The following is a 24,422-nucleotide window of genomic DNA, read 5'->3' on the forward strand; positions in this document are numbered from 1 at the left end:
GCTGAATGAAGACGGAAATCTATATGCTACATTAGGTTAAACAATCTAGCTAGGAGCAATGCAGTTTAATTTTCTAAAATTAGTTCTCCTCTAAGTTAAAAACAAAAAAAAAACAGATGAGGCCATAGCCTATGGACTAAGCTATCCAAAATACACAGTTTCACTTAGTAACATAAAGGAAAAGAGAAAACAGAGAAAACAGTGCAGTCAGGAGTAACAATTTATAAATATTTGTCTTCATTGAACTATTGGATAATTTATAGCAGTAGCGTATGATGGGGCACCTGCAAAACAAAAGTCGAGATAAATCTAACGTGCATCCACACAAAATTAGCTTTCACCAAGAGAATATGTACATACATACAAGAATGATAAATACATACAAGAATGATCATGGATTCAAACGATGGGGGCAGGGAGGCAATACAATTTTGCATATTTTTGCATAATGCAAAATTCTTACTAGTTTGTCACTTTTGTTAATTAATTAGGTTAATAGAACAATAAAAGCCTGTTGCTTGTCACGTTACTGAAAAACTGCAAATCCCTTCATCCTAAAGACTTTCCCATGTCAGAAAACATAATGTTACGGCTTTGCCTCTGAGGGTTACAAAACTCTGACATTAGAGACTTGTCAAAAATGTTAAATAAATGTCTTCTTACGGAAAACTTCACCATGTCAATGTTTACACGTTTATGTTCTGTTTATGTGAAGCTAACATAGGCTAACATATTAGAACAAGCGCATTAATATAAACTTTACAACCATAACTAGTGTCAGAGCCGTCGACACTTCAAAAAAAGAGAATTGAGCAAATAGCTCTGTGATATACACGCATTGAGCACTTTATTAGAAACACTACACTAATACTGGGTAGGGCCTCCCTTTGTCTTCAAAACAGTCTCAATTCTTCATGGCATGGATTCCACAAGATGTTGGAAACATTCCTTTGAGATTCTGGTCCATGTTGACATGATTGCCTCATGCAATTCCTGTAGATTTTTCAGGTGCACTTTCATGCTGTGAATCTCCCGTTCTACCATGTCCCAAAGGTGTTCTATTGGATTCAGATCCAATGACTGCTTTGTGAGATGGTGTATTATCATGCTGGAAGTAGCCATTAGAAGATGGTAAATTGTAGCCATGAAGGGATGCACATGGTCAGCAACAATACTCAAATAGGCTGTGGCATTCAAGAGATGATCGATTGGTATTAACAGGCCCAAAGTGTGCCAAGAAAACATTCTCCACACTATTACACCACCTCCAACAGCCTGGACTGTTGACACAAGGCAGGTTGGGTCCATGGCCAATTTCTGAGCCTACCATCTGTGTGCCTCAGCAGAAATTGAGATTCATTAGACCAGGCTAAATTTTTCCAGTGATCAACTGTCCATGGCTGACAGAAGTGGAGCCGGACATGGCCTTCTGCTGTTGTAGCCCATCCATTTCAAAGTTCAACATGTTGTGCATTCTGAGATGTTTTTCTGCTCACCACAATTGTACAGAGCAGTTATCTGAGTTACTGTAGCCTTTCTGTCAGCTCTAACCAGTCTGGCCATTCTCTGTTGACCTTTCTCATCAAGGCGTTTCCGTCTGCAGAACTGGCTCTCACTGGGTTTTTTTTTTCTTTATTGCGCAATTCTAAGTAAACTCTAGAGACTGTGTGCGTGAAAATCCCAGGAGATAAGCAGTTATAGAAATATTCAAATCAGCCTGTCTGGCACCAACAATCATGCCACAGTTAAAATCACTGAGATCACATTTTTTCCCCATCTGATGGTTAATGTGAACATTACCCAAAGCTGCTGGCCCGTATCTGCAGTATTTTATGCACTGCACTGGTGCCACACGATTGGCTGATTGGATAATTGCATGAATGGGTAGGTGTAAAGGTGTTCCTAATAAAGTGTTCAGTGAGTGTAATATCACATGGCACTAATCATAAGTGAATGACAAAACCAGATTTTTCTGTTTTTTAAATCTTGCATCTCCTTGCAGCCTTTGCCTCTAATATAGCCTTGCTATATAACAGTAATATATAACTTAAATATTTAAAACAGAAATTGACTTTTAAAAGTTTATCTTTGCTCATTCTGTGGTAATTATAGACATTCAAAATAAAGCTCTGATGAATTCATAATCTGTCATGTTTGTAGAGCTGATATTGAAATGAGATGACTCAAATGTGCTCTGCATACAGAAGAGAGAAGAATTTACCAGATTTCTAACTGCCTGTTTATTTAAGCCTTTCTGGCAAAGGCTGCTGGGAAATCACTACACCTTTCTTTTGTTAAATTTTAAAATGTGACCAGTAATCTCTCCAATCAGATCAAGAAAAAATAAAAGGCCTAAATGCAGTATTGCATACTTACGTGTATAGCTCAGGATCACTCCCCACAACGTGAATGATGTTTTTTTGTTTGTTTGTTTGTTTATTTTTATGCTTGTACCCCATTTTCTCTCAATTTGGTTATTTTGCCAATTCCCACCCTCCACTATCACACTTCCTCTGAGACCCATGACACTAGCCATAGCACCTTTCTGAACTGCTGCTCATGCTACATCACAGGGTAGCATAACATACAGATAATGCACTATCTGCCCTCTTCCACATACATGAGCTCGCAGACACCCATGATTGGCTAATGTCGCTGTGATTGACAGGGGACAGTGTAATGACATCCCTCCTACCCAGAAAACATGGCCAGTTACTCTCCCTTGAACTCCCAGCCAAAGCTTTCTGTGGATTTGGAGCTACTGATCTCCTTACAATAGGGCCAATGCTTCTCTCTTGCCCCAACTGGGAACCCAAACCTGCCAATTCTAATCTCACACATTGTTTAATGAAAATGAACTTTCTGGCCAATAGGATTGAATTGATTAACACCCCTACTTTTGATAAGCCTGTCTGTTATTATAGCAGAGGGAATGAAAATTGCCTGTGAATGAACTCATGTGAGTGTGTGCTAATTAGAAAAGACCTTTAACTACAATGGCAACATGCTATACATGACTGTATTCACTTTTCATACATAGGCAAATGTCATCACTCTATCTCTCTCTCTCTCTCACTCTCACTCACTCACTCTCTCACAGAAGACACGTACACTTACTGTTTCCAGAGAAGTCTGGCTGGCTAGGTTTTAGACACAGCTTCAGGGCTACTTTAGGTTGTCTGGAGCTTCTCTCATTTTTAGAAACAGGTTTCTGAAAGGCAAAATGAAGCAGGTGTTCAGAGCTAGGCTATTTCTTATACTCTCTCTCTCTCTGTCTCTCTCTCTATCTTCCTCTCTCTGTCACACACACACACACACACACAAACTTCCTCAGTCATGTTTTTTTCCTCTCTCCCCATTAATCTCTCCTTTTTCCTTTTTTCTTTCTCTCTTTAGCCATGTTTTTCCTCCACTGTGTTAAATATAGCACTGGCCATCAATCTCATATTAAAAATGCATCAGATGCATGAATATTCATAGCAAGGCCAGATGTCCAATAGCACATAGGCATGGGGACAGGAATAAGAGATTATTCATTACCCTTGGACAGGAAAACAGCCATATGCTTCCACATGCATACAGTCATACAAACACCACCCTCATAAACCGTGCTTTTAAAAAGACAAATCATCTTGAGACTTTAATTACTCAGGTAATTATCCATAATCTCTCTATTCATTTTTAACCCAGATACAACCTTATAATACTAATGTCACAAAATGTAACAGGACTTTAGTAATTCATGGGAATTTAATTGTTTTGGGAGATCTGCCACAGTGTAGTGTAGTATAAGCATGTTATGGATGCTACATGACCATCATTGTGAGATATAGTTATAAAGATTATATAATTATATGAGATCTTTATCGATCTATCATTAGCCTAATTTAAGCCAATGTGACCCTGACTAGGAAGTTACTAAGGATGAATGATATTAATGATTGTGCTCTTTGTTTGTCCTGCTAACTTCATATCTGATCACTCGCTCACATGAGCATAAAAAACTCCCGCTTGTGTGACATTTTTTTTTTTTTTTTTTGCGTTCCATGTGATCCCAGTTCCAATGTCCTCTGGTCTCTGATCTCAACCAGACGATCTCAGATAATCCTATTACCCTCACCACTACCCACCCCCTTCCGAGATTTCTATTCTTGTGGAGACCAAGATGTACAAACATGAAAACATGCAATCCACACACACACACACACACACACTCAAATGCGTGCTCTCTCTGCATGGTCAGTACTGCATATATTATGGAAGCCTGTGTTGCATAACAGATGGTCAGTGAGAAAGAGAGGCATGGAAATAGAGAAAAGTAGAAAGAAATGTCAGTAGAGAAGTATTTTAAAATGTAATAATAAGGCACTTTATATTTTACATAATTACTGTTTAAAGGTAATGTTTGCATTAGGGTAGAGGATTAGGTTTTTGTAAAGAAGGGGGATGAGAAGGTCAAAAAGGACGGATGGACTGAAAGAGAAGAGCTGACACCAGTAGTCTTACCCGGTCATCCAGAGCAGAAAAGTAGTAATGTGTGTGTGCACAATGTATAGTAGAGGACACGTGTCCTCTGTATAGTGTGCCCATAATTCAGTCTGCACACGTATTTGTGCATGTTTTTGTGTGTCTGTGTGTGAGGGCCATCACTGGGATGCTAATGACACTGATTTTCACCTTTTAAATTCGCACTCTCTCGGACCCACACACACTCACAGCCACACATTTATCATAGTTAAACTGTATATGAATGTATGATGTATTCAAGCTCATTATCTTTTTCCCCCACTGCATCTAATATTATTTATCTGATGTCTGGCTGTCAAAGTCTCTTGATTTAGGTATTCCACTGGATACAACCTTCCTGTTATCCTCTCTTTTGTGTTCACTCTGAGCTAAGGTCATTCAAGGGACATAGATTCTCACACTATCATCTAACTACAGTGTTGTACAACATTCAGCCAACTTTTATAGTGCATGTTCGTCAGGTATTAAAGGCTGCCCTTTGATACTTTTTCAGATTAAGGCTTCAATTTACAACCCAGTTTTACACCACATTTTCAGCTGAAAACGAGGCGATGTCATAATCCCATTCCAACCATACAGCTTACTGTAGTTGCATTTTTTGTCTCATTTAATCTAATTTACATGAAATGGATTGTAAATTGATATTCCCAAAGTCTCTCCTCACATTTTTCTCTGTTGTCCTTCTTGTCAGCCCAAGTTATTTTTAAATCGCTTGTTTTGAAATCCTCCATTCTCAGAATATGTTCTATGCTACAGCAGTGAGGGTTATTCTACCGTTCTGGTTTTTATGTCTTCTACAAACATTGCCGCATTGAGAATGCACCCCTCTATTGATTGATTGGTGCTCTGGTTACGCCAACACACCCGTGAGAATTCTAGAGTTGAGCTGAGATTATTTCCTATAACAGGAAATTGGAAAAGCCAGGAAATGGAAAAAAAAAAGCAATAAATCTTAACCTACTTAAGCTTTTCTCTCACCATGATGTACACATACTGCTCCTATAAAATACATATACAGTAATCTGCATTTTGTCTTTGTTTTGCTCTATCTGTTTTCTGAAACATTTGCTTTTGCTGTTGGCAGCGCTACTGTCAGCAGTTTTATTTGACCAAATAATATAATATGGAGCTATTATATCAAATAGTTGTATAATCTATACCTATATTTCTTATGTAAGTATTAATACCATTGCACTGAGTTCAACATCTTATGAATGTAAGAATATACATGTGCATAAATACAGTTGCATAAATAGCAGTGGTGTATCTACCCCAACGAGTTTTAACCCTACACCCACTCCACCTAAACAATATATTATGATTATTCCAAATTTTTATTTGTGGCAAATTAACCATAACAGACATACAGCTCAGCTGATTATATGTCTCAAATAACATGTACGGCTCTATAATGATGTTCATAAAGAGTCAACAGTTTCATATTTACCCTCCCCAAAGGTAAAATGAAAGTGTCCCTTAGTTTTTTAAATCACATTTTATTGCCTACCAGCTACTATAGTGATAAACAGAATCAACCAATCAGAATCCTGTGTTTTCCAGTCTCTGTTTCAAAGCTACTAGCCAGCTAGCTATACTCTGGGCATAGGAATATCGAGGTGACAGACAACAGAATATTAGTGGTCTACTGCAGCAGGAGAAAAAGAAGAGGAGATCTGGTTTTATGAAATGTCATTTTCCCTAGCACTAGCATGCTGTTTTGGACATTTTCAATGGAACTGTCATAAAGGTATTTAATGGCTATGGTATTAATATGGCAAAATTGGTTGACATCAGATTGAGCCTTAAATGCTTAAACAATAAAATTTGTGCCATCACCACTCCGACTACTCTCTGGCATCCACCCAAAATGCATGACAATATATGTACAGTTTAATTGTACTGACCACACAGTGATTTTGTTTAGTATACTGTATTTCCTTAATCCTCACTGGCTATGCCACTGAAGTGTAGTGATATTCCGAGTCTATCAATAGCCTTCGGCTTTTGAAATTCTTACCAATTACCCTATCTTGACTTGTTCCCTGACTTTTAACTTTGTGTTGTATTAGTTAGTGCTCATAAGCACTGATAACATAAATGTTAGCATTGACTCATGACTCATGAGTGAGTCAGACTCCCCCGGTTCCTCTGACTGAGTTCTATTTTTAGAGCAGGCACAATGGCGTCTAGCCACACACTGACTAAAAAAAGCTCATTCCTACACAGAGATGACACTGTTGCTCTACTTGAGGTAGTTTTGCGATGAAGTTCATTCAGATTGGTCTACACAGTGTAGCATAAAACAAAGAGTAGAAAATTGTATCCACTTATAATTTTAACCCTTAATTCCTACTAGCATGTTGTTTTAGTTATTTTCAGTGAAACGATCATAAAAGTATTTTATGGCAATGTTATTAATATTGTGAGACGGGCCAAGACTTGGTTGTTATGGGTGTATGTTTTGACAAGTCTGGCTACTGTTACATAAAATGATTATGAATTATATAATACTGAAATCCCACATGTATCATCATATGACAAGCTTCCTAGCAGGTAAATAAGTGCTAACATTTTGCAGTAGCTTCATACGGAACAGTAAGCAATCATATAGTACACTAATAAGGACAGGTAAACATATAGAGTTGTATTTCCCCGGTTTCTCTTTACCATTTTGTGGTATATTTTGCAGGTCAGGGGTATTGAATCGTATCTGTAAAGGGTGGCTGTGACATATAACCAAGCAGGAATGACACCAGATTCCTCTTGTTGAATCAATGAACTATCAAAGCACTGTTAGGTGTAGTTAGGTGAGTTTGGAATGAAAACCTGCAGCCACCCCGGCTCTTTGTGGATAAGATGATCCCTGCCATAGGCAATAGTAATAGTGTAAGCAGGTTAGTATGGTCAAGTGGTGGGGTTGGGATAGCAGAAGGACAGATAGATATTTCTAATTTGCATATTTATGCAATGAGAGGGCTTAGGTTGGACCTAACTTGATGAAGTTAGTTCTTATCACTCTTCTTTCTCTCCATTCTTTTTATTTCCATTTATCCTGAGCAGACAAAACCAGTAGCGTTTGCTGTTCGCACAAATGTTAGCTACAGTGCTTCCCTCGACGATGATGTCCCCGTGCCTGGCATGGCCATTTCATTTGAAGCTAAAGATTTCCTACATGTAAAAGAGGTTAGTAATAAATAAACACACACACACACACACACACACACACCTATATTAATTCACTGTGTGAGTGAAACAGTGATAATGGTTCTGTAAGTGTATGCTTATTGAGCTGATGGATGAAATGATGATATAATGATGATGCTGATTTATTGCCTCTATATGTGCTTTTGGCAGAAGTTCAATAATGACTGGTGGATTGGCCGCTTGGTGAAAGAAGGATGTGAGATTGGTTTCATCCCCAGTCCAGTGAAATTAGAAAACCTTCGCATCCGCCAGGAGCAACGAGCCAAACAGAGCAAATTCCACTCCAGGCATATGCTCGCACACACACAAATACACACACACAAGACAAGTAGACTTGCATAGATGACAGCATACCAAATTAAACCTGCTGTTTGTTTATGTAGACTTATTCAGAAATGTCACCTTCTATCTTTGTCATAAACAATCTTTTTCTCTCTCTCTTTCTGTAGCAAACTGGGGGCTAACTCCTTGTCCAGTTTAGGGGACATTGTCCCAAGCTCTCGAAAGTCTACTCCTCCCTCCTCAGGTTAGTGGCCTATTTAGTTCGCACTCGTTTAATTTACTTTAGAATTCAGAAAGAAAACATTTAACATCATGGCATAATATAAAGGTTTAGCTCTATAGTAACATGGTCTTTATATCATATATGTTTTCCAGCTAAATGATGGTAATAATTCTTACATGTAACCAGGCACTATGAATGTTGTGTGTAAATTCTGTTAGGCAAATGAACAAGGGTATACTAGACCTGCTTTTGTCACATTCTTGTATGGCATAACCTTGACAGCTTTTATATGGATCAGGGGTTACATAGACTAGTTGACTTGGATATCACTTTGTATCAAGTGGAGAGCTGTGCAGCAGAAAGCTAAAGAAATTTTAAATAAAATCCTTTCACTGTGGCATAGTGAATTTGAATTCCACTGTGGAGTGCAGTGTGAAAGAGCACTTTCAGAGCCACGGGTTGCACATCACTGTCCAATCCCACTCAGCTAGTTTCCTCAGAACAGCACCGCATGCCAAAGAGGCTGATATTTGATGTTACAAATGCTGGAGTTGAACATGGCAGAAAAACCTCCTGGACACTGCTGTGGACATCACATCCTCCATCCTTCTTTAGGCTAGAAACTTCCATGCCACACTATGCACTCTCAGTTTCAGAATCAAAGATTTCAGGTCTTTGCCAGGTCTTCACATGAGTGCATTTTAGAATTGGCATGTCCTTAAATAGTGGAATATACACAGATTTATTATTTTGCACATTTAGGGTACCAATTTATTTATAAGTGTAGCATAAAAAAGTTTTGTAGACCGTCTATGTCTTTTAATTGGACTGCAGTTTACCACATTCTTATACAAATAAAACAGATTAAAAATACCAGTGTCCTAAAACAGTTTTTACTTTACCTATTGAAACGATGACTAGTTGACTACTTTTTTTTCAACCCCTGACTAGGATTGCACGTAAGTGCCTATTAGGACTAACTCAGATGACCTGTTGGAAATGTTAAACACTGAGTAAATTCCTAACCCTTAATTAACTCAATTGTCCCTTTGGGGGAACCCTTAAAAGTTCTCAGTAGTTCCCTACGACAGTGTTTCCCTATCAAAAAGGGTTCTAAATAGAACTCTGTTTGGAAACAAACCCTTAATTATCCAATGAACCCTTAAAGAACCCTTGAGGAACCCTCTTTTCTAAAAGAGTACACATTCTTACACATAATATTACTTTTTGATCTTGGATAGGGGCTTGAAGATGAACAAATGAAAATAAAATAAATGGCATGCATTTTTGGATTATGGATTATGATAGGTGACGTTGGAATAATTGGAATAACATTGGAATATGGATCTTTTACATTTGTATATGTAAATATCAAGAAAAATTAACTGTTTGATCAGTTAAATTTGTTCTGACAGCCTTAGTGTCTATGTTGATATTGTGTGGGGAAGATTATATAAAGTACATGATGCATTTTATACAATTTTTATGGTTTTATAAAAGATAATGTTTTATTTTGGTAAACTGTGAGGTTGAGCACCCATGATCAGTACTGCTGCTTTGTTTTTTTTTTTATTCCAATGGTAACAGTTAAAAAATAAGTGTGTTTTCAGCCATAGAGTTTAAATTAGTTTTAGTATTTTCAGTGAAATTAACATACATGCAGACATTATTTGTAGATATCCATATAGTCTATTTCCTTGTGTTTTGTTTGCGGAGTCCCATATGTAACTGTATGTATATGTCTATATCTGTGTGTAGCCATTGACATAGATGCTGTGGGTTTAGAGTCGGAGGAGCCTGAACCTCCTCCTCCTCCCCAGCAGCGTTCTCCTAAAGCCAGCCCAAACCAAGTCATATCCACTTTAACCCGTGAGAAACGAATGCCCTTCTTTAAGAAGGTAACCCGAGAGGCGGGTCCTCCCATTTTTCGCAATCCTCCGTACGGTTGTATGTCTCTCCAGCACCACGCGATGTGCGTCCACCTGTCTGTCCATGCAACATCTCTGTCTGTATGACCGCACGAGAGCAATAAGCATGCTCGCCTAGCTAACCATTTTACTTTTTCCCTCTGTCTGCTCTCCCTTCTCTCTCAATTTCTGGCCTCAAATTCCCACTCTACTACCCTCTTCTGCTCTCTTCTTCTGCTTTCCTTCCTTCCTTTTCTCCTCTTTCACTTAATGCTGTCACTTCCTTTCTGTCCTTCTCCCTCGCTCCCTCTCTCAGCTAAGCAGAAGTTGAAGTCGGTAAGTTAGGCTGCTATAAGGACATGTAGGAGTCTCCTGAAGCCTGTAAGGCCCACTGGAGTCTCTGCATTGCTGTGTTTTTCCCTTCCCACTAATCCTTCTCTGTAACTGAGTCTTGCTTTAACGTAGATGTGTTTATGTGTGTGTGTGTGTGTGTTTGTGATACAATGAATGGAACCTCAGTTCATGGGTATTGCCTTTTCTCAAGTGGTTCACATGTAATGTAAAAATGGAAGGTTTCAAAGTTTGTTTTGTCTATCTTGACGTAAATGCTTTTTATATAGAACAACAAACTGAACATCAGCTATACTAAGAAGATACCCTCAGGACCTGTGTTTGGTTTTTTTTTATTATTATTATTGTTTTGCATTACTAGACAACTCGAGTTCCCATTCACGTTTGTGTTACAAAATAGTGTTCTATTTTTGCTTGCTTGACTAACACGTGCTTGTTGTGAACAGTCTAATGCACTGATTGTTTCATTGATACCGAACCTGTACTACATGCCTTTGATCAAATCTGTGATATCTGTGTTGTTCAGTTGTTTTTCTGATGGATTAAAGTGATCATCTTTACTGTTGAATAGATGTAAAACACTAAAGCATGACCACGATCAGCAAGAAGACTTGATCTTGCGTTAGTTATGTTAGGTATTTTTAGCATTTGTGTTGTACTTATTGGGCCTTATTTATCAATCTTTTCATAAAGTTGTGTGTATATGTTTTGGTAGGCCAAACTGAACTAAAAAAAATTGCTGCCAATTTTAAAAACCTTAAGTAATGCTGAATTTCTTTGTATTCAGGTGCATATGCTGATAAACGCTGATCATCTATATATTACCAAGCACTTTCACGGCACAGCTGTTTTGCGTTGTAGTGACGCCCACAAAAGTCCATAAAAGGCAAAGCTCACAGGAAGCTGAAAACAACGAAATGATGACTATGAGTTCCTCTTAATGGCAGAGTTTTCTAATAATGCAGCTCAGCCGTTGAAGCAGTTCAGCTATGATAGACACAGAATAACTCCATTTATAGGGTGCCATTTCTTATTTGTAAGGCTAGTTTTATTTGTCTTAATTGATGGATTTGTTTTGGATTGCTTTCTTTCAAGTCATTAATAAATAAGCTATTCAAACTTGAAAACATAATTTATATTCTTAGCCCACTAATGTGAGGCTCCTTATACATAAATTTACAGAAAATCAGGTTGGTCTCATAGGATAAGGACATTTTCCCAAATTTATCACATTTCTTGTGTAAATGCTCCTACGGAATATTTACGAATAAATTCATTCGTATCTGGCTTGATAAATGAGGCCCATTTTTCTTAGCTATTATATCATATTCTGTCCTAGATGACTGTATCATTCACCAATGAAGTGAGAACTTTATAGATACAGACATCAGTCTCAGCCTACTTACTTTGTTCCACTTTCAGGCTGAGAAGCTTAATTAAGAGGATTCATTTGCAACTGTAAATGAAGACAAAATTCAATCTTACACTGCAGAATGTTAATTAGATGTTACAGTTTCAGCACATGTTGATGAAGTGGACTCATTGCTTCATTGAATACTGAAGACTGAGCAAAAAACTCTCAACAGCTAGTCTACTTTGACATGGTTGAATTTCTGTGCTTTCTCTACAGTAATGCCTTGTGTGAGATTTTTAGACAAAAATCATGCACATTGCCGACTGTAACCAGAAAATCGTTTTCTGCCTACTTTGAAAGAAATGTATATTTTGCTTTTCATAACATTTCTTGGCATTTTTTGTCATTTGGTGTGGGTATACAACAGTGGTTTTCAATCCCAATACCAAAGACCTCAATGTTCTACACATTTGTTGTTTTCCGTAATATAACATACCTGATTGAACATGATTGAACATCTAATCATCAAGCACTACATGAGCTGGTCAGGTGTGTTTAGTGTAGGAAAACCAGTCAAACGTGCAGGTCATGGGGTCCAGTGAATTGGGATTGGTAAAGCCTTGTATATGGTGTGTTTTAGTAGTTATACTGAATGTGATGTAAGTTTATGTCAGTGTGTCATGAAGGGTTGAGTGTGGGAGAGGGAGAATGACGTGTTTTCCTGCACTCTCCAGACTGAGCACGTCCCCCCATATGACGTGGTGCCCTCCATGAGGCCCGTGGTCCTGGTGGGACCCTCACTCAAGGGCTATGAGGTCAGATTCTTCAACAATGACTATAAATCAAGCATCATAAATCTTGCCAGAATTAGCTGTGCTGCAATAGGATTTCCGGTCATTATATGAAATTGTGGACATTTTCCCGACCACATGTTGGTTTCAATGCCATGCCTGATGCTCAGTTTAGAATATCATCTTTTTTTCGTACATTGAAAGAGATAAAGATATTACAAATATATTGTACATATGAAGCTATGTTATGTATATTGACCAGTTTTCCTCTTCAGTAATAATGCTAGTAGCATTACATGTATATACTGTATATCCTGTGTCTTTTATTTACCCACATCTTTTTTAACAGGTGACAGACATGATGCAGAAAGCGTTATTTGACTTTCTGAAGCACAGATTTGAGGGAAGGTAAGAGCTTGCCCAAAGTCCTTCTCTGTCTCTTTCTCTGATAGCTCCTGTCCTGACTGATCCTTCTTTGGGGTAGTTTATGTATTAGCGTGTGTATGTGTGTGGAGCTACTTTAAATAGTCTTGTCTCATTGCCTTAATTGGCCATGCTGGACCATAAGCACAAGGCTGGCTTGCATGCCTGCGCCTTCTCCTGGCCTGAGTGTTTTCCCGGAACGGGACCGATGCCTCTTTCCAGTGCAGCACAGAAAAACACAGAAAACACAGCTGTGTGTATGCTGAAACGAAAGCATATTATGAACAATACAGTAACAGTAATTTTACACATATTAAAATTAGTTCACGTAAATGACAAAATTGGATTTCAGTAACCACAGTTTGAAGTGCAGACTGGATAATAAATGTGTGCAGTATTTTTTCGAAATAATACAGTATTTTCTGTGATATTTTCTGAAAAGCAGAAAAAAATTTAATGATTGGAGTTCTGGCTAGTAGTTTTTATTCTCATTTTCTGTTGTGCATGGACATACTGCAGTGTCACTTTCTTTCCTCTTGTAGAATTATTTTTGGGAAGTCATTTTCTTAAATGGCTTGTGCACATGCTCTCTCTTTTTCTCACTCTCGTCCTAGGATATCAATCACTCGGGTAACAGCAGACATTTCTCTTGCCAAGCGATCTGTCCTGAATAACCCCAGTAAACATGCCATCATTGAACGCTCCAACACACGTTCCAATCTTGGTAAGTGCATGTGTGTGGTGTGTGTGTGTTTGTGTAGCTTATGCCCTGTATATGTGTGTTGGCCTTCAGACTTACATTTGTCTTTGTACATTCCCATTGTGCATGACTTCAGTGCTTATAAGTGTCCATAAAGCATGTGTGCATGCACTGTGGATGCCATATTAAATGATCAATGGCCTTCTTAAGGATGTTGCATCCATCTTTTTTTCCACAAGGTTAAGAAAGTGACATTATAACAACCTAAAAACAAGACTTGAAAGTAGGACACACAGGATTTTGTCCCACAGGCCTTGAGTTTTAACACACAAGTGTCAAACTCAAGGCCTGTGGGACAAATATGGCCCAATGCCATGTTTCATTTGGCTCATGAGAACTTGCAAAAAATAATACTGAAACGGCCCATAGTAAATACTGTTCAACAAATTCACACTAGAATTCACAGTCATGTAGTGTAGTGACTGCCCTTGTTCTGCATGGGCCGCTCGAATCTCACAGGGCTGAAACGCTGATTAAAATCAACGCCTATCTGCTGTGTTTGGTGAAAGTTAGTCCTGTGTCTAAAAATAAGATTCAGAAAGGAATCAGGTGTTGGTCTTTAGTGTAATTCAGTGATTCACATGTATGTTCTTAGCATACAAGATTCAATTCCATGTGGGTTCTCTTTCCTACTGTTATATATTTTGGATATTTGGAAAAGAGATAGAGTCTATATAAGGGCCTGCATGACTATTTTTTGCTAGTTGAACAGTAGATATAATTCAAAAAACTCATGGACTATTCGACTAGTTGGCTCCATAGTTGAAGCAAATACTGATGAGAGCAGTATGCTTATAAAAACTATATCAAATACAAAGTGATATAAAAGTAAAAATGTTCTATTGAAGCAAAACAAAATAAAAATATACTTCTCAAGCATAGTCTTACACAATGTGCAGCTGACTTTAGAATTCATCTAGTCTGAAATATTACAATTAGACCATCTGCCTCACTGTTTTTTCCACCACCTTGACTAGTAAAAATCCCCACAGCAGCATAAAGTGATGATATTCACTATTTATTAGAATACATTTGACTAGCCTATGTACCCCTAATATACAGTACATTAAAAAAAAACTTAAATTGGTTATCACCTAACAGTGCATACAGTTAAATACTTTGTATTAGCCTTCTTTTTCCTAGAAACATCCATAAATTTAGAGCCTAGGTTATTAGTATTAACAACAATAATACGTTAAGATATACGATAATATGATAATAATATGTTAAAAAATGAATAGCTTTACTTTATGGCTGACAAAAATACTGAATTTGAGTATGACTCCTGCTTATATCCTGCTTATATCCTGTATATATGTCATGCTTATACTATCATTTGAAGACAAAGAATATTGAGCCCATTACCCATGAGGAAGGTGCAGGAACTGAAGTGTGTGAACGGGAGACAGGGAGAGCAGGAAGCTTGTTATGATTGTTAGTTTGGCTTGATTAGTGAGCCATGATTAAGATCAAAGACATTCCTTGTAGCATGACCTCCTGATTGCACTCCTGGCAATCTTTTGTACAATCACCATTGAGCACACACATTAAAAGCACGCAAAGCACACGCACACGCACGCACACACACACGATTACTCACAAAACATCAGTTTCCCTCATCTAGTTTTATTCAGTAATTAATGGTATAACAGACATATGAATATTTGTTGGATAGACATTGCCACAAAGCAGCTTTACTCCAATGTGAATATTTCTAGTGTTTACATAGCCTGAATGACTAGATCAGGGGTTCTCAAACTTTGTATCCAGGGACCATTTATCTGTAAAATAAATTCCACTGACCCCTCAGTACAGATTTATGTCATGAAACAGGCCAATAACAATAAGAACTCATTAATAAATATAATAAATTTGATAATGGTGTGCTGTTGTTTTTACTGCTGAAACTAAATTAAAAAAAAAAAAAAACATCACAGACCCCACTTTGAAAAGCACTACATGAATGGACGTTTGAGTGAATAAGTTCCTGACATGACCATGCAGTATAGTAACCTCTGTTTTATGTTTCTTTATGTGTTTATGTGTTAGCTGAGGTACAGAGTGAGATTGAGAGGATCTTTGAGCTGGCACGCACGCTGCAGTTGGTGGTTCTGGACGCTGACACAATAAACCATCCATCTCAGCTGAGCAAGACTTCACTTGCACCAATCATCGTCTACGTCAAGATTGCCTCTCCAAAGGTACACAGGCACACACTTAGCCAACACTCATTCTGTTACTCTTTATTTTAGATCTTCTCTCTCAGTACATCTGCATTGATGCGTCTGTATTGCATAGTATGACGATGTACGGTTACCTCGTAAAATAAGCCCAGTCTCATAATGAATAATTAAATTAGAGTCCGTGACATAAAATTACAGTGATAATGAATGCAGGACATAAATAGTCATATTTGTGAAAGAAGTAAAATTATCAATACTGCAATCATAGACTTGGATTAATTTACTGTATCTATATTTATATCAGTAATTTGTACTGACAATTACTGAATGGAAGAAATCATACAACTTTAATACAAGAAAGCATAAATAGATGGAGTTGATGCCAGTGTGATGAATTAGGTGATCTGTTGGTATCGTGTGATTTCTATACTGATATTGTGTTTGTGTATGTTCAGGTGTTACAGAGATTAATAAAATCTAGAGGAAAGTCTCAGGCGAAACACCTCAATGTGCAGATGGTGGCAGCAGACAAACTGGCTCAGTGCCCTCCGGTGAGTATGGACACGCTGACTTACACATACAGACACATATTTTTTTAGATATTTATTGTGTTTGGTGAGCTGTCTGAATGACCCTCTCGGGGTTTTTGTTTTTAATTAATTGTGGCATTCACATGATCCCCAAAGACAACTAATTTTGGTCAAATTACTTCAGGTTAAGCTAAAAATTTTCAGCTAAAATTGGGTATTACTGCCAAAGCTTCAGTCTGCCTAAAGATATTTAAAACATTGTTAGCTAAGTGTGATTTCCTGACATAGAGAATGACACACTTTGGTTAAGCATTGTAGTGAAATGATCATAAGCCTTATCAATTCAGTTTGTAATCAAATACCATCCACAATGCGGCTGCTGCACTGCAGTGAAGTCAGACTGGATTTTTTAAAATGCATTTTAATAATTTCTCCCTTTTCGCTTTTGGGGGTAACCAGACTTTATAAAATGCTACAACTTTATTTCTTGTTGAGATGCATGCAAAAAGGAAAGCCTGTAATTCCCAGAACTATATATAGTAGAAAAAGTTGATGTGAAGGGTTTTCCCAGGCCAAAATATGCTATTTTTATCTATAGCACACACCCCTAGAGTGTGTGAGGGGATAGTCTGAATGTTCTCGTCTTAGTTTAAGCCCTATGTATGCTACAGCCTTTGAGAATTTTGAATTCCCTTTTTGATTTCAAATTTATACTGAATGGATCTGTAAAATTCCTAAATGGGTCACCTTATTTCTGACACACATTCTAAGTTTCATACCCCAAAACAGACAATACACTTCTCCCAAGTTACTTGAAAAGTTTTTATGCTGTGCAATCTCTTTTTGAAGTAGAAGTAATAGCTTAAATAAGAAATATTATTGAAATATTATTAATTTACTCTTGTTACTGTTTAACTTCCTGATATATTTTCTCTTCTCTTTTTGCTTCTTTTCCTTTCTCTCCCTCTTCAATCCTTCCCTCCTCCCTGCTATTATCCCATTAATCACTCATTAATCTTTTTTCACTTCTATGCCCTACCTTCCATGTCTTTTTCCAGGAACTTTTTGACATCATCCTGGATGAGAATCAGTTAGAGGACGCCTGTGAGCACATGGCCGACTATCTGGAAGCTTACTGGAAATCCACACACCCGGCCAGCTGCACTCCGGCCAATCCTCTCTTAGACAAACTCACTGCCACCCAGTCAGCCACTCCTGAGCCTCTGTCTAGTCTGCATCTGCAGGTGCTCACCAAACGTTATCCTGCTCCTACATCAGGGATGGGAGAGGGACAGGAGAGGAGGAGAGGAGATGGTGAAGTGGGGTTGGTCTATAAGGGATAAAACAAGGAAGGAAGGAAATGAACACAAGACAGACAAGCACAAGACTATGGTCCAGGCTTGTAGTGGTGGAAGAGAAGGTGACAGAAAAGATGAAGAATGAGGGATGAAACAGACAGGGAGTAACAGAAAAGACTCAAGGCCAGGGTGAACATGTAGCCCAGTGGGATTGAGTCCATAAAAAGCTTTGTGTAGTAAAGTGCAGCACGGGGTCACTCACAGAATTACTGATGTATTGCTCATCATGACTATTCATCTGACTTTTAACCATATCACTGTAAGACTATCATAAAAATGATACATTTCTGTGGGACACCAGACCTTACTTATGTGTTTACAATGCTTTGCATAAGTATTCAGCCACCTTTCAATCTTTTCATATTTTCTAGTGTTATAATCTGGAACTGAAATATATTTAATTATATGATTATATGCCATTAATACATTGAAAATAGCTAATAATGGTGTGTTTTTGGAGGGTGGAGGAGTGCAAAGGTTCTGGAAAAGTATCAATCAGGATCAGTCAGAGGAGGCAAAACACCAAAACTCAATGACCGGGAAAGAGGGGAATAGTCAGAGAGGTAACCAAGATGCCAAGCGTAGTACTCAACACGATGCTACCACCACCATGCTTCACTGTTGGGATGCTCTCAGGGTGATGAATAGTGTTGTGTTTCTGCCAAATTTAGGGCTTTGTGCCAAGGCCAAAAAGGTCAGTTTTGGTCTCGTTAGATCAGAGAATATTTTTCCACATTTGCAGACACTCCTACCTGCCTTTTGGCAAATTCCAAACAGAATTTCATATGGCTCAGCGTGGTTCCTTGAAGCTCAGCTTTTTGGTGTGTCTAGGCGATGGCCGTCCTATGAGCAGCTTCTCTCATCTGAGCTGTGGATCTCTCTAGCTACTTCAGCGTCACCCTTGGCCTGACTAAGGCTCTTACCAGAGTTATGGTTATGCAATGTTCTTTCCATTTTTAATAAAGGATTTAATGGTACTCCACAGGGTGTTCAAATTTTTATGGCCAAACTCTGATTGATACTTGAAGTTTAGCTGTGACTTGTTCAACTAGCTCCTCAGTCTTCACAATGCTGTTTGTTTAGGTATGTGCTCTAAAAAAATTCTGGGGCCTTCCAGAAATGGGACTGGTGTATTTATATTGCGGTCATGTTACACTTTAAAGCCACGCAGGAAGACTCTGTGGATTCTATGAAATGGCTATTTAATGGTGAATTAATGTTGCTTTGGTGGGATGTTCAAAGTTTCTTTTCCCAGACCTTTGTTTTGATAGCTCCCTGGTCTGTATGATGTTGTTTGTTTAGGTGTTCTCTAACAAACTCTGGGTTCTTACAGGAACAGATGTATTTATATGGAGAGTGGACTCCACGCTACCAGTTATGTGATTTTTGATGGCAACTGGTTGCACCAGAACTAATTTAGGGGTTTCACAGCGATGGGGGTGAATACTTATGCAATCACAACTTCAGGATTATGTGCTATTTTGTGTAGATTTATGAAATGTAATCCCAGTTAAGTCAGTTTCAGTTTTGTAGGTTGTAACACTACAAAATGTGGAAATTCAACAGGGGTAAATATGCAAAGCATTGTACAGTGTGTGTGTCAGTACTTGTTATATTCTAAAAATAATGATCTCTTTATTGCCTGCTGTGGCTTTTGTTCAGTCTGAGGAGGCTACAGATGCATAGCTTTGTCTATGGTGAGTGTGGGTGTGCTAGTGGAGAGAGAAGAAGAAGAAGAGAGTGTCAGTTATTCTTACATTCACACTCAATTGTAAATTTTACAATTCAGCTGACATTAGTGAACATGAAGCAGCCAACATGAACATGAGTTAAAATGTTAAACAGTAAAGGTCTACGTACTTCAGAATAAACATACTAATGTGGCATTACTGAGTGTGAGAAAGCTGACTGAAACACTATGATCTGCTTTGCAGTGGTTTGCAGTGGTCTCATGTTCTTTATGTACGTAACCCATACCCTCCTGAAACCCTGCTGGCATGGTGCTGGAGCTGGTGCTGCTCAAGGGAACCTTTTTTTAAAGAACCAACATATTTAAGCACCAAACTATTATCTAATCATCTTTCCTAATGCACATGAAAAATGGTGCAAGTTGTACAACTGGCTTTGAGAGCATGTTATACCATCCAAAGTCAAATACTTTGACATCTGATTACACATAAGTTGACAGATACATGTTTTTATTGCTTTAAACAATTCTGAGTCTTTAGATGCTTAAAACATTAGTAAGGTAACCTCTAATTAGGTTGTTGCCCATCAATGAGTTATTTCATTTTCTGTAAATTATTTCAGAGATACGGTATTAAATTTTTTTCCCCCAATAGTAATCTTGCCAATTTCACGTCTTCATGAAAAATAACCTGCTGCAAACTTACCCTGCTCTAAAGCCCCTTATGTTAATGGTTCCTTGGTTCCAGCCCAGCAACATTCTGATGATAAATCTGAACAGATTTTGCCAGCTAAGAACTGGCTCTTTTACACTAGAAAAATGTGGAATGGTTCCAGCACCAGAACCTTGTCAGTAGAAAAGGACCCCCAGTGTGTTGTGTACTGTATGTGTGTCCAAATTTTGATGATTTCTATAGCATTGTATTGAAGTGAGAGTGGCAGAGAAGGAGAGAGATGCATGGTCAGTCTGCAATGCTGTGAGTTTTGTGTTTCATCACTAATACATGTGTGCATGTGTGTGTGCATGTGTTCACTAACCCAGGGCACAGGGGGCGCCCAGAAGGCCGAGAAGTCACTAGACGAGAGGAAGAGCTCTCTAGAAGATCATCACCATCACCACCACCATCACCGTCACCACCATCGCCTGCAAAAGCAAGAGAGCCTGGACCAAGCTGAGGAAGACGATCCTCAGGAAGAGGCTGTTAAAGAACAGAGAGTCTTACGGAGTGAGCGAAGAGCACCGCACATACACCACCGCTCTTCATCCACACGGACCGAACACCACAATCACCACCATCACCATCATCACCACCACCATCACAGTCACACAGCACGCACACTCTCCAGGCAAGAGACGCTGGAGAGCAGAGACTCTGCATGTGCAGAGCCACACACCACTCACACACACTCAGATCTGCCCACACACTCGCATACACGCCACACAGGGGAGGAAGACGAAGAGGATGAGGATGAGGACGAGGACGAGGAGGAAGAGGAGGGGGAGGAGGATGAGGAGGAGGAGGAGGAGGAGGAAGAGGAAGATCAGCCTGTTCAACATAACCATCATCACCGCCATCATCATCATGGAAAGGAAGGAAGAGAAAGAGAGCGAGAGCACGATCACAGTGAACGTAATGGCCGGCAACGTGGACAGCAGAGATCACAACGAGAACGCTATCATGAGCGCGAAAGGCAACACTCTACTGAAGGAGAAGAGAAAAAAGAAGAAACAGACTGGGAGACTGATCCCTACATAGAGCAGTAACGCACAAAGACACACACCCATGGACTGCACTGAACAGACAAAACATACACCTTTATAAAAGCTAGATACAGGTCCAGAATTATTGCCAACCTTGATCAATGTTAGTGAAAACAAACAGGGAACATTTAAAGGTGCAGTTTGTAATGTTTAAATGTGTTTCAGGCCTATAATAATTAGATCATTTCAAAGATATGTTATAGAAACTGTGATGTGCAATATTGCCATGTGATTGATTTGGCTAGTATCTTCATTTCAGGCTTCTCTTTACATTTTTCGAGCCTGGAAATGAGCTCCACCTCCCAAGCCGGAAAAAAGCAACACATGATGGAAACATAATTTTAGGAGAGGGAGTTTAGAGGAAGAGAAGGCTCATCAGTGTTTTCATTGATTCATTGTGATTGACCTCACATACAGCAGAGGGCTTGAATAATTACAAACTGCTCCTTTAATACTGAGATATGTTGTTTTGTAATGTTCTATCTTGTTGTCATTCTGGCAAACCATAAAAGTTTGGCAATGTTGTTATAAATCAATGGAATAAACAAAACATCTTCAAAACAGAAAGTTAGGCACATTGTATACCCTCCTGGATACTGTGTCTATCATTCCAAATATTATTATAGTGCACATTTTGAGGGATTATGGGTTACTTGTCCATACAGAGACTTTTAGTGTTGTGCCTATGAACTGCCAAAATCTGTGGCTATGGTTCTTTTTGTACTTTTAGGCTGCCAGGACTGAGTAATCAAAGCATCAACTAGTCAAAAATTTAAGTTTCTTTGAATGCCACAAACACCAGTGGTGTAGATGACACATGGGGTCAAATTTCTGTTTTGGTCTCATCTGCCATATGTTCCAGTTCACTTTAGGTTCAGGCTCATTGCAAAGAATAAATATGTAGTAATAGAAATTAAGATATAGAAAATAGAAAATTACTAGAAAATTATGAAGCTAATAATGCTAATTCTGGGCCTGTCACACCTCACACATATACACACATACACCATGTGCTGCTATCCTGCCCTCTGGACTTTTGGCTCTCTGTTACTATGCCTCCTTTGTAAAGACTGGTGTTTTTAAAGATGACTACATTATTGTAAATAAGATATAGGTATCCATGCATACTTGTTCTATCAGTGTGTGGACACGTGAATATTAAACAATAAATATGAGTCATTAATAATTTCCTATGGCATGAATAATGGAGGTGTGTTTTTAATATCTGGTTGCTCTGTCAGCGGTCTTTTATCTTTGTTTCTTTTTAATTATTTAGCATCTACAATGAATGCATTGTAGTTGCTCTTTGATTAGAGAGAAATACAAATATAATTAACTTAAAAAACTTATAATATAAATATATAATATTATATTAATTAATTATAAAATACTTATAATATAAAAAACTTTGTGATCTTTTCTTCAGAGCATCATTTCTACATTCTACAGGAAGCGGTAGCTTCCCTAAAAGTTTTGATTAGGTGTGTGAAGATATATGTTGAGGAAATCTGAAATTATGTACACCTTAAGCATTAATGATTATGTCACAGAAAAACATGTCCATGCATACACTGAAATTCATGATTAATGCAGGGTTGCCTACATTTTAAACTAACAAACCAGGGCGGAAGAAAAACATTTCTATATTGTTTCGATGAATTATTGAAGATAAATTGTGATTCTCAGTTAAGTCAAAACCTTTCTAAAGTTTCATTATTAAGTGTTCTTATTGCAGTCACTTTCTAGCAATTTCAAGTCAGAACATTCTAAAGAAATTTATTCGAAATAAAAAAAAAAAAAAACAGACACTGTGAACAAACCAAAAAAACAAATAATGTGGGCCACCAACATCCAGGCAATCATGACAAAGAGCTGTCTCTATGTGCCTGATAATGTGGAAAGCTATAGCTCCTGGACTATAGCATACATTTTAGCATACCATTATACACTATATGGCCAAAATGTTGTGGACACCTGACCATCACACTCATGTATGTTTTTTGAACATCCCATTCCAGACTTAATGCCCCCTTTGCTGTTATTATAACCTCCACTCTTCGGGCTATGGGGATTCGGCCCCAAGGATCTTGTTCCACAACCGTACAGGCTTTTATAGAGGTTTCTGGCAAACTCTAATCTCGTCTTCCTGTTTTTTTAGGTTTACCAATGGATTACATCTTGTGGTAAAACCTCTGTATTTACTTTGGTGATGTCTTCTCTTGATTGTTGACTTTGACACAGATATGCCTACCTTCTGGGTGTTCTTAATCTGGCCAAGTGTTGTGAAAGGGTTTTTCTTCACCAGGGAAAGAATTCTTCTGTCATCCACCACAGTTGTTTTCTGTGGTCTTCCAGGCCTTTTGGTGTTCCTGAGCTCACAAGTGCATTCTTTCCTCTTAAGAATGTACCAATTAGTTGATTTGGCCACACCTAATTGCTATCTCTCTGTTTTTTTAATTGTATTTTTTATTAGTGTAATGATGGCTTGCTTCACTAGACCTTTTACCTGCTTACTTGTAAGTGAAATAATTAGGGAAAAAGGAGTGGACCACACATAAAAAGTGTTGTAAATCCTACAACGTTGACCTGATTTGGATGTAAATACCCTCAAATTAAAGCTGAAAGTCTGCATGTTAGAGGTATATTCAAAATTTAATTTCAACTCCAATGTACCATGGTAGACAGCTAAAATAACAATAACTTTGTAAAAGTCCATATATATGTATATATGGATCTGACTGTATATAATTGATAAAGTTGAAGCTTGAACCAGGTAATGTTTTTTCAATGTTTAACCGTCCAGAACCTGGTGAGCCTGTGCCCACTGTAGCCTCAGATTCCTGTTCTTGGCTGACAGGAATGGAACCCGATGAGGTCTTCTGCAGTCATTGCCTCAAGGTTTGACGTGTTGTGCATCCTGAGATACGTTTCTGTTCAGCGCGGTTAGACCCCATTCTGTCTGAGAATGTGTGTGAAAATCCTAGGAGATCAGCAGTTTATGAAATATTTAAGCTAGCCAATATGACACCAACAACCATCAAAGTCACATTTTCTCCCCATTCAGATAACTGATGGGAGCAT

General features: G+C 38.3%; 1 protein-coding gene across 7 annotated transcripts in view; it reads left to right on the forward strand.

Moving 5' to 3' along the window:
- The window catches only part of cacnb2a (calcium channel, voltage-dependent, beta 2a), a 64,720-nt gene extending 42,193 nt beyond the window's left edge, over positions 1–22,527 (forward strand). For 4 of the 7 annotated variants that reach the window (XM_026936359.3, XM_026936362.3, XM_026936360.3 and 1 more), the window contains 11 exons: positions 7,588–7,710; positions 7,882–8,018; positions 8,181–8,257; positions 9,995–10,134; positions 12,583–12,663; positions 12,989–13,047; positions 13,677–13,786; positions 15,872–16,023; positions 16,461–16,556; positions 17,594–17,779; positions 20,622–22,527. In XM_026936359.3, coding sequence (XP_026792160.2) covers positions 7,588–7,710; positions 7,882–8,018; positions 8,181–8,257; positions 9,995–10,134; positions 12,583–12,663; positions 12,989–13,047; positions 13,677–13,786; positions 15,872–16,023; positions 16,461–16,556; positions 17,594–17,779; positions 20,622–21,344 — 1,884 coding nt within the window. In that variant the 3' untranslated portion in view covers positions 21,345–22,527. Of the gene's footprint in view, positions 1–7,587; positions 7,711–7,881; positions 8,019–8,180; positions 8,258–9,994; positions 10,135–10,459; positions 10,480–12,582; positions 12,664–12,988; positions 13,048–13,676; positions 13,787–15,871; positions 16,024–16,460; positions 16,557–17,593; positions 17,780–20,621 lie in introns of all 7 variants that reach the window. The other 3 variants (XM_026936361.3, XM_026936365.3, XM_026936363.3) reach the window with 1 other exon arrangement.
- The last annotated feature ends 1,895 nt before the right edge of the window (positions 22,528–24,422 follow it).

Source organism: Pangasianodon hypophthalmus, chromosome 4, assembly GCF_027358585.1.
Source record: "Pangasianodon hypophthalmus isolate fPanHyp1 chromosome 4, fPanHyp1.pri, whole genome shotgun sequence".
Lineage (NCBI taxonomy): Eukaryota > Metazoa > Chordata > Actinopteri > Siluriformes > Pangasiidae > Pangasianodon > Pangasianodon hypophthalmus.